The sequence below is a fragment of the Octodon degus genome, unplaced genomic scaffold (genome assembly GCF_000260255.1).
Source record: "Octodon degus isolate 3935 unplaced genomic scaffold, OctDeg1.0 scaffold00018, whole genome shotgun sequence".
Taxonomy (NCBI): Eukaryota; Metazoa; Chordata; class Mammalia; order Rodentia; family Octodontidae; genus Octodon; species Octodon degus.
The window spans coordinates 4,025,248-4,036,554 of NW_004524594.1; the positions used below are offsets into that span (position 1 = coordinate 4,025,248).

General features: G+C 41.3%; 1 protein-coding gene across 1 annotated transcript in view; it reads right to left on the bottom strand.

Annotated features, from left to right (window-relative positions):
• Hsd17b12 (hydroxysteroid 17-beta dehydrogenase 12) overlaps window positions 1–11,307 on the bottom strand; it is a 173,898-nt gene that overhangs the window by 23,430 nt on the left and 139,161 nt on the right. The window contains exon 7 of the mRNA XM_004627027.3: window positions 8,180–8,214. Coding sequence (XP_004627084.1) covers window positions 8,180–8,214 — 35 coding nt within the window. The remainder of the gene's footprint in view (window positions 1–8,179; window positions 8,215–11,307) is intronic.

The following is an 11,307-nucleotide window of genomic DNA, read 5'->3' on the forward strand; positions in this document are numbered from 1 at the left end:
GTACTCAGACAAAGGTCTGTTCTTTAGAATTTATGAAGAAATAAAAAACACTAGGGCCCCAAAATTTAAAGACCCAATCCAGAAATGGGCATCCAAGATGAACACACTTCTCAGAGGATGAAATTAAAGAAGCAAATAAATATATGAAAAAATGCTCCACATCACTAGCCATCCATGAAATGCAAATTAAAACATTGAGATTTCATCTCACATCAGAAAGAATAGCTATCATAAAGAAATCAACCAACAACAAATGTTGCAGAGGCTGTGGGGAAAAAGGAACCCTTCTCCACTGCTGGTGGGAATGTAAACTGGTACAACCATTACGGAAATCAGTGTGGAGACTCCTTAGAAAACTAGGACTGGAAATTCCATTTAAACCAGCTATTCCTCTACTGGGAATTTTCCTGGAGGATCTGTAAACATCATATCATAGTGATATATGTGTGCCTATGTTTACAGCAGCACAATGTGTGATAGCCAAATCTTGGAAACAACCAAGATGCCCATCACCTGAAGAATGGATGAAAAAGATATGGTACTTTCATACAATGGAGTATTATTCAGCTAGTAAGAATGATAAACTCAAAGCCTTTATGTTTAAGTGGATGCCACTTGATGATATACTCATAAGTGAAATAAACCAGACACACATGTGTAAATATCGTATAGTTTCCCTAGTATTAGAACTCAAAAGAAGAAATACAAATAGAAAGATAAGAAATACAAATAGAAAGGTATAATACAATTAAAAGGAAAACAAGAACTTGAGGAGTAGACAATGAAGAGAGAGTAAGAAGAGTTAGGAAACATGACAGAGGCAAGTCATACAGTTACATGTACAGGATGGGTAAGGCAATGATCCTGAGAATCTTCAGAAGATTTTTGAATCTAACAGTTAATTGGAAGGATTCTCACCCTGACTAACTATATATACTGACACCTGTGAACTAAGCAACTGGACTGAAGATGGCAATTTGTAATAGTAGCTTCATGCTTGGAGTGCCTGTCATTCTGGTCTTGAATACGTGCTGCTTGTCATGACATGCCAGTTGTTGCCATGCTGATTCTCGGGTAGATGATTGTTTAAAAAGGAAGGGGGGGGGTGAATGAAGGCAGGAGACAGGAAAAGAAGTGTTGTGGGACTGCCCTGCAACAATGTTGTATATGGTTAGATTTCTGGACTTATGTGCAAACATGTATAATTCTTTATTCCTATTTTTAAAATATATTTTGATTTTTAAATTTCTTTATCATATTCTGTAGGGACTTAAAGTTTAACATATCAATACTTGATGAAAAATACCTGTTCCATGTTATGCCTAAGATGTTTGATATTCAGACAGATAGTGAGGTTAAGCTCAACAGTGTAGGTTATATGGCAATAACAATAAGCTTCTCTTTTGGAAGGTTAACAACTAAGTTTACAGACCAAAAATTAGAGAAAAAGGAGGGCTGTAAGGAAAGCCAACATTTTGGCCCTAGCTTTCCAAGGTCAATTAAGACTCAGGACATTTGAGAACTTGTACTGTAACATCATGTAACTCAGTTGTGTCCCAAATTTTCTGATCAAGGAGATTACGGGGCTAAAGAGGAAAGTGATCGATGATGTAGAGTGTGCCTAAGGAGAGTCACATGGAGAGAAAACATTCTCTCAGGCTTTCACAGAGAGCACATTGGCCAAGCAATGGCCATGACTCATCTACATGGCTGACACTGACAAAGGATCTACAATCTGAGGTATAAGATCTCAGGATAAATCCTGAGGGAATTTGACTGACCTTATCAGATCCAAAAGCTACAATTCTTGTTACATAGGTCTTGCTTTATCTTGGTCTTAACCACCCAGCAGAAAAGTATAAAAACAAAGTACAAGAAATAAAGCCATGTTGTTATGTTGAGCTGTAGGGGACTCAGGTCAACAACTTCTGACCTTGCCATTCAAGTGGAAGACCCAATGCTATTATGGATTAATGGACTATTTTGGAATATTTTGCTGAGTTCACACAACTATAATATTTAAATGATGGAACTAAACAAAAAAAGGGGATATAGACGAATGACCATTTTGTATCTTTGTATTCAAAATGGTTAGGATAGATATATATCTACATTCTCTTAATTCAAGGAATAGAAGGATTTGTTTTAATAGTATTTGTGGATAGGATATCATGTCTGCATCTTGTACAACAAACAACCACTAGGAAGGCAGTATGCAATGTGTTAATTATTAAAACTGTCCTACCAATTTGATTTGAAACTGTCTCATTGCTAGTTATTTCTCTCTCTCTCTCTCTCTCTCTCTCTCTCTCTCTCTCTCTCTCTCTCTCTCTCGGAACCGTGTATTGAACTCAGGCCCATGCGCTTGCCAGGGAAGTGCTTATTCCACTGAGCCATCTCCCTGCTACTTATTTCTCAATAAAATTATGGAAAAAAAAAATCCCAGGCCTGGGGAGGCTAAGACAGGAGGATCACTGTAAGTCCAAGCTGTGTAGTGAGACCCTGTACCAAATAAATAAAAGATTAAAAACAAAAAAAATTTTAAGATTTTTTTAAAATTGAAAATAAATGGTCAATGGGTTAATGACATCATTCTTGCCGTTTCTGTTTTTTCTATCTCTGAAACAAACAAGCCTTTTATTTCTTACTTTAAAAGTAAGAAAGTTTTATCAATAGGTAGAATCCAACCTTTTAAGATAAAACCTGGTGAATTAACAATTAATAGCTGATTATTTTATTCTATCTCTATGTACAAGAAAGTCTTTTGATAAAAAGGAAATAAAAATCTCTTTTGTTACAGTCTTTTAATATGGTGTTAATTTATTTATTTTTATTTTATTTTATTTTATTTTGGCAGAACCGGGGATTGAACTCAGGCCCTTGAGCTTGCCAGGCAAGTGCTTACTCCACTGAGCTATCTCCCTGGCCTCCCTAATGTATAATGTTTAAATTATCATTCCTTTTAGGATAGTGAAACTGTTGTAAAACGAAATTATGCTAAGTTACACAGCTCTTTATATATTCTAAAAGTCAATGAACTGTGTACTTTAAGTAGACAGATTTTATAATATTTAAAGTACCTCAGTGAATGTGTAAAAAGTGAGAAAAGTGTATTTGCACTATTACTGGAAAATGTCCCCCTTATGCTGGGTCAGACTCCAGTTGAGTGGAAGCCTAAGAGTTCACGCAACACAATATGCTTTGCAAAGTGACTGCAACTTCTGACCAGTTAATACCTGCTCCCACACCCCCAAGAGCCAAGGTCTGCAGTCTTTCCTGCTCTCATCCAGCCAGGCATCACAATGGCTTCACACAGAACAAGGGAAGAGAAAGGCAGGTACGTCAAGGAAGCTGGTGCTCTGCACCAAGGCCACACCCTGCAGCCACAGCCAGTCTTGTCAGCTGGACTCTGCTCCAGAGGACTCAGAGTAGCTGGCGTGGCCATGGGTGTCCTCAACCAAAGATCCTGCACGTTTTCTTTCAGCTCGCACAAGTGAAAAGCAATTTAAAAGTCTTCAGAGTTTGAAGTTTCACCTTATAGAATACTTTAAAAAATTAAATCTTGAATTCATCAAGTATATTCTTAAAACTTTACTCACCAAGGCCATGATTTCAACAGAGGAAAAGTAACACAAGATAATAAAAGCATTTTTCCCACTAAAAAAATTACATCCATAATCCAGTATGTCATAAGTATGCAGTCATGCTCCTTCACTTGTTTATTCCTTGAGGCAGTGAAGGTCAGTTACTCACATATTCTACTCTAATTATAATTTCTAGGGGACAGAGGTACTCTGGGTGAGTAGGAAGACAGAATTTTAGGGTGCTTTATGCCAAATAGAGTATTTGCATTGTAAAATACATTAAAACAAATTTAAGATCCTCGAAGTGCTATACAAAGAGAGAATGCATTAGACCTAAATAAATCAAGGGACAGCATTTAAAATTGTACCCACTTTTCCTGAAGAGAAAGCAACTCACCTACAGATCTGTCCTAGCATCAGAGACACACATTTGTCTAGCAAAACCCTTCCCACACTCACAATTCATCCTCTCTCTCTCTCCCTCTCTCTCTCTCCCTCTCTCTCTCTCTCTCTCTCCCAACTTCTTCCCTCCCCCCCAGCATAATATTCAACTTGGTTTTATCTGAATCACCAGTGTCATACTGATATAACTTGCCTTAATCCTCCACTCTATACAGTATCTATTTTTTATGTTGAAATGGGAGGGGATATTTGGGACTGTGGCACAAAGGACTCGTCTGTAGATCAACTACTTTGTCTAGCTCTAATCCTCCATCTAGGCAGAATTAGTGACGTCAAACCCGTTTCCATGGCACAGCCAGACTCCTGACAACTCTGTTATACATCAAGCAGAAGGACAAAACAGCTGCACTTAATTGCACACAGAAACAAACCCAAACCCAAACCTCGGTTAACCTCTCACTCTCTGGGGGCTTGGGAAACATTCTAATATTGAAAGGTACCTTAAGAATTTTTATGCAAGTTCCATAGTGAAGATTAATGTTGCTCATACTTCAACACATTTCCTGTTTGTTAAGACAAACATCTGAATAAACTGGGCAAGAACTATTTTCTATGATGGAACCTTCTTAATTCATCACCTTGCTTTCCTGCTAAGTTACATAATGATGTCTCCCTATACAAATTATTTTAGGACCTACTAGAACTAAAATGGTGCAAAGCAGAAAACACCAACTGCTGGTAAACACACACCTTTTCATACAAATGCATTTTCCTCCATCACTAGCCCTCCCACAAGCCAAACATGAAGCGCACCCAGTCTACAAGCTTCGGCGCCTTGCACTCACAGCTTTCGGCATGCCATGAGAATTCCCTCAGATGCGCGTACTTCCAGGTGCAACTCTTTAATTGTAACCTGGCTTTTGCAAAATTACCAAGCCCTTGTTCTACAAAGGCCCCAGACTACTGCAGGATCCTTGTCCTTCCCCAGAAAGGTACTCCAGTCACAGAGGAACTATCGGTCTCCTTTGAAATGAGCCACAGATTTCCCTGAGAAGCCTCAGCACCCCCCACAGTGTAGATGAGGAGAGGTGCGGAGGTGTAAACGCTGCTGCAGAGCCAGCGGCGCCACAAGGTCAGTCGGCGTGGACAGCGTGCGCAGAGCCTGATGGCAGTGAAGGGACACTGAGCACGAGTGCATCTCAGCCTCCACGTCCACGAAGGCTCTCGCAGGCTGTTTCACATGTCTTAAGCATAAACACAATACTGAAACTGGAGTAGAAAGTTCTCTGATAGACTCATAAAGACAAAGAAACATATCAACATGGAATTCGACGTTAGAGAAGAATCCTGGAACACAGGGGTCAGGAATACAATTAGAGGTAGCAATCCAAATACTTGCATTATACACATATTGCTTTGTTGAAGAAAGTTTGCAAACATTTAGCACATGAAAGAGAATTACCTGCCCTAAAACACCACAACATGTCATACTTCCACCTTAAGCAATACAATATAAAAGAGGCTATTTTTAGCTTTTCTGTGGTTGTTATGGCAACCACCTCCGGGCTCCAGCTGTACACAATGTTTATAATTCCAGGGAAGTAGAAAGGGCAAGTTTCCTTTATAATGTAATTATGCTCTTTCTACTTCTACGGTAATAATACTTAGTTTGATTATAGATACTTGTTTAGCAATAGTCAGTTGGCCCGAGGCTATAGTTCTTAAGGGTTTGGAAAATCTCATACATCAGAGGTAGAGCCAGTGAAAGGAAGAAAACAAAAACGTTCAGTAACAAAAGATCTTTCTAAAGGACACTGCTGTTACTCAGTAGAGACATCAATCCTGTGAGAATCAGCCACAGAAAAGAGCCATTGAGGGGGGTGGTGTAAAGAGTACCCTGTAATGAAACCACTTATCATGCGTAATCAAGACAACATCCAGGAGACCTGCTCACTCAGGAGCTCTCCTTCCTGTTGGGTACCCACTGGCACTCTGGGCCTCCCTTACACTGTGCTGTAGCTTGGGGCAGACTGAACTGCAGACAGTGGGAAACGAGCACAAGTAGCGCACACCACTTCCTGCGCTGGCCCATGAAACCTCCCTGAAAACATTCAAACCCTCTCTTCCCTCATGTCTTAATGGGACACAGCGAAAACTCCAAGCCCTTAAAGAACACTGAAGCCTCAGGTGGAAGGAACCTGTTTCCTGAACAACAGGGGAGACATGGGAGGGGGAAGGAAGCTTTTACCACACTCACTTACTGAGATGGGGGGTAGCCTGTGACTGTGCCTAGCAACTCCTTTAAATTCAAGTCAATGTAAATGTTCTAAGCAAAAGGCCAGGTTCATAAGACCCAGGCGCTGCACAGCAGTCCTTAGCGTGGGCAGCATTAACGTTCCTGAAGTCTGTTTCAACCCACAGCTTCTGATGGCATTCCCCAGGTCACTTTTCAACTTGATCTCTTGAAAACAAGGATCCACCTCACCTTCTAAGCCTGCCAAAACAAATGCTACTCAACCCAGGTCCATTAAGTGAATTCTTTTCTCTGCACTGTTTGTTTTTATTTGATGCTCTTACTGTAACTGCGCCAATGGCTGGCAAGTCTGTAGAGACAGCTGTGAAGTTCCTAGCTCCTTGCATCTGTACTGTGCGCTAACTCGGTGTAGCAACGGAGTCTTCACCCTTATGGACTTCAGTTTTGTCCCCTGTCAAATGAAGGGGCTGCTTTCCAGTAACCTCCACCACTAGATTTCTGTAACTCTTTGAACCTAAAACTGTGTGTGCTGCAAAATGATTCCACAACCATCACTTTTCTTACTGGTTTTCACTAACACACTTAAGAATTTATGTTACAGTAATACTTCTGTGGTTTATAAACACTTGCGCCCTCCATGCATGCAAGTACTCTTAGCACTTAGCCACACACCCCAGCCAGGTTTTTTTTTTTTTTTTTTTTTCATCAATGGATTTGCTATCAGTATGTGACTTACAGATGTCAAAGCTCAGATTCAGAGCATGGGCCCAATTTCATTCTTCCTAGGTTCTCTTCTGCCTCCCTACCCGTGCTCATATTCTAGGGCTGAGCTGCTTTAGCCAGTCCCATATGAGACCAGCAGGACTTTGTTTCCACTGTCAACTGATAATAAGCAGTGTGAAAGTTTTAAAGGGAAATTTTATTGTAGAGATAAAACAGAACTACAAAGAACCTTGCTGAGACGTTTCTTGACCTCTGTAGATGCTCAGTATCATCTCTGTAGATGCTCAGCAAATGGGTTCCTAGCCTCATCTACAATGATTAAATGAGTTAACACATACTATGTTGTGGGCACAACCCCTGGCACACGGGAGTACTCAATGATCGCAAGCTATCATGTCTGCCTGGGGCTGGGCACTAAGGTCTCAGCAGAAGGAGGGTCTCAGGTTCGCCCCTTGCAAAGCTGTGATTCCTTTGGGCCTCCTCCAAATTCCAGGCCAGCCTGCAGAGGAGGGATGACTATGGAGGCTGAAAGGCAGCCACTGAACAAGCTGGCTCAAGGTGCAAGCCCTGCTCTTCCAAAGGTTTTCCTTGGAAGGCATGAAGCTTACTTACAATTTTACACTGCACACTCTTCACATTGCACTCTGAGATGTAAAAACTATCATATGTTGCTCAAGAAAAAGAAGACCTCCGGCACATGCTGGTGGTACCCAACTCAAGCTGCAGAACAGGCAGGGCCAGCAGATACTGCCCTTCCCTCCCAAGGTGGGTATGACGTCATCGGATCACTTCACAACACACCTATATGCCCCACACAGCCTTTCTCCCGGGAAGAACTGAAAAGGCAATCTGGTGCCTCATGAAACTCCGCTGGTAAAGGCTCTGAGAGGATACAGCTTTAAGAAGGCATTCCCGGGAATATCCCAGGAACTCTGGCCGCCCCCTCGGAATGGCAGGCAATTGAGTTAGTGATAGTGACTCAGGCTGCCTTTTTAATCCCGAGCCACAGGAACCCCCACAACCCTACAGAGGAAAAGAGTTGAGAGGAAAAGGCCTCCTCCACCAGTGACTCATGCTCCACCATGTGATTCGCCTGGCGCTAAGACACAGAGGTGAGGTTCATTAGTCATTTTAATGAAATTTTCAAAGAAAGGGTTCTCCCTATAAATAACAATGAGCTCTGCATCCAGTGTCCACGTGTGAGCTTGTGACTCACCTTTCTACCATGCCAGGCAGCACCAACTGTGTCATCTGCAAGAGAAAACAACACATCAATGATGGCTAAGGACAGGCAAGAGGAAACCCTCCCACACAAGAGAGGGGAACCACTAAACCACACACCACTCCTACAGAAAGCAGCTTGTTTTATATACTCTGTATAACTTGGCCATGTCAGGGGTGCATAAAAAGGAACCAGATGAAATTACTGGAGGTAACACAGGAGTGCTTTCAGTGAACTTGGCTAAAATTAAGTCTTGCCTAAAATGTGAAACTGGTAGAGATCTTCAAAGAATAAAGGAGTTGTGTTACAATGTCCCAAAATGCATTCTCAGAAAAGAACGTATGTTATCACAAGAAATATTCTACCTACCAAGATTATTTAAATTTCCTAATCTCAAGAGCTCAACTTTTTCCAAAGGGAAAAAAAAGCCTTTTGAAGAATGCTGTAAAGTGCTAAACTGGCAAATATTAAAGATATCTTTCATACTCATTTCTTTTGGTGATCTAGCTAGCTATGAGCAAAACTCATCCTTAAAGAGAACTAAGATTATTTGTAGTTTTCCAATAACAAATAATCAAATGATGACATGTGTGACTTCATCATTGTTGGCCAAATAGATACACTGATGAGGGAGGCTACTTCTTGACTGTCTTCTCAGACATTATTACCCAAGAAAAATAGCGAAGTCCAATGACTTGGTCAAGGTGACATCACTATGGAGTTCTGAAGTTCGAACGCAAATTCCTGACTCCTAGATTACATTAGTTCCCTGAGACACAAATGCCATTTTGTAAAAATAAAATCTGACTGCATGTCAAAACAATGCCCTATATCTGTATTGTGATGAGAAGGGAATTTTGTCCCTAAAAATATTCTGAAGAAAATGCCAACCAATCTTTACCCAGGTAAATTACCACGTGGATGCTCAATTGACATAAAAACACTGGACCTGTCATATATACTTTTCAGTGAAAGCACGAGTTCAAGCTGACACAATGTCACCAAATATGAACTGCTATATTGCCAGCTTCAAAGCAAAGGTGTGCCTTCAACCCATGGGAGATTCATTTCAATGAAAGAAGTACATGGATTTGGTCAAATCCGGCGCAGATGAAAAAGAAGGCATAAGTGCCAGTTTGGCCTAAGGCTTCCCATAGCGCCTTGCTTCTTACATCCAAGTCCACATTTTTCCTATTAAACTCATCTTCACAGAGTGACAGGGAAGAAGGGCCAACTGTCCTCCAATATTTATTCTTTCAATATAACGCAGTTGAAGCTTTAGATATATGCTCTCTTTTCTACTGGCACTCCCCAACCCCCGCCATCTTTCCATGACTTATCTTGCAGCCCTGTGTGGCCTATGAAACTCTTCTGTCTAACAAGATACAAGGAGGACCTGGGGATGATGCAGCATGCCTGTAATGCCAGCACTCCGGTAGGCTGAGGCGGGAGGACTGCTAAGTACTCTGAGCCCAGCCTATGGGCAACTAGTGACTTGGCAAGACCCTATCTCAACCTCTTCTTGGTCCTGCCCTTGAAGAGGAGGGGTGTGTGCAGGCACAACCATGCCTTTTCCTTGTTCTGGTGGCTAGAATACAGCTGTGAGGGAGGGAGCTGTATCCACCCTCTTCACAGGAAGGTGAAGGTCATGTGCCAATACGGGTGAGTCCACGGGGAAAGGAGTTTCCAGTGCTGTGGAGCTGCTCTGCAGAACCTTGATTACCTGAGAAAGAGATATACTTCTGCTTTGTTTAAGCCTCTGCAGGATCTGTTACAGGAACTAAACCAGTATCCTGCTGGTGCTGGGGGGATTCAACCCAGGGCTTTGTGCATGGCAGACAAGCACTGGAGCACCAAATTACACCCCCAGCCCCTACACCAATATTCCAACTATTACCATTGCCTATTTGTGTTGAACAGTGTTAACATTTTAAGACCAAATACGGAGTTCCCAAAGCAACAACAGTCCTGGATATTTTACAGTTTTGTTTTTCCTTTTTAACTGAAAGAGCTGAAAACTTTATTTTCACATTTTCCAGTTCAAGAAAAACTACTTTCTGCAATTCTTTCTCCCACTTCTCCATACCAAAACTATCATCTCTTTGATAGGAAGGGGAAGCAAGGCTTGCTTGTTATGGTGATACAAAACATCCAATCACAGTACCATGATCTCCTGGTGAAGTAGAGCAAATGAGAAAGGAAAAAGGAAAAGTTAAAAAAAGAGAGAGAGATAAGAAGGAAAAAATGGAAGCAAAGCTTTTATACATGGGAAGCTGAGAAGGAATAAAAGGGAGGGTAGGTGAATGGGGAAAAAGAATCAGGTTATATCATGTATAGGTACAAATTTGTTCACTAGGTATGTTTTTCTTTTCTTTTTTTTTTTTTTTTTTTTTTGCTGAGCCAGGAATTGAACTCAGGTCCTTGCGCTTGCCAGGGAAGCGCTTATTGTACTGAGCCATCTCCCCAGCCCCTAACTAGGTATATCTAAAATGTACCTATAAGAGGCCAGAGAGACAGTTCAGTAGCATAAGTGCTTGTCTGGTAAGTTCAACCCTGAATTCAATCCCCAGTGCCAGAAAAAAGAAAAATTAACAGCCTAGGTTATATGGTAATAACAATAAGCTTCTCTTTTGGAGGGTTAACAACCTAAGTTTGCAAAACCAAAATTACAGAAAAAGGAGGGTCACAAGGAAAGCCAACATTTTGGCCCTAGCCTTCCAAGGTCACTTAAGACTCAGGACATATGAGAACTTGTACTGTAACGTCATGTAACTCAGTAGTATCCCAAATTTTCTGATCAAGGAGATTATGGGGCCAAAGAGGAAAGTAACCGATGATGTAGAGTGTGTCTAAGGAGAATCACATGGAGAGAAAACATTCTCTCAGGCTTTCACAGAGAGCACATTGGCCAAGCAATGACTGCGACTCATCCACATGGCTGACACTGATAAAGGATCTACAATCTGAGGTACAGGATCACAGGATAAATCCTGAGGGGATTTGACTGACCTTATCAGATCCAAAAGCTACAATTCTTGTTGCATAGGTCTTGCTTTATCTTGGTCTTAACCATCCAGCAGAAAAGTATAAAAACGAAGTATAAGAAGTAATGCTGGGGCTGG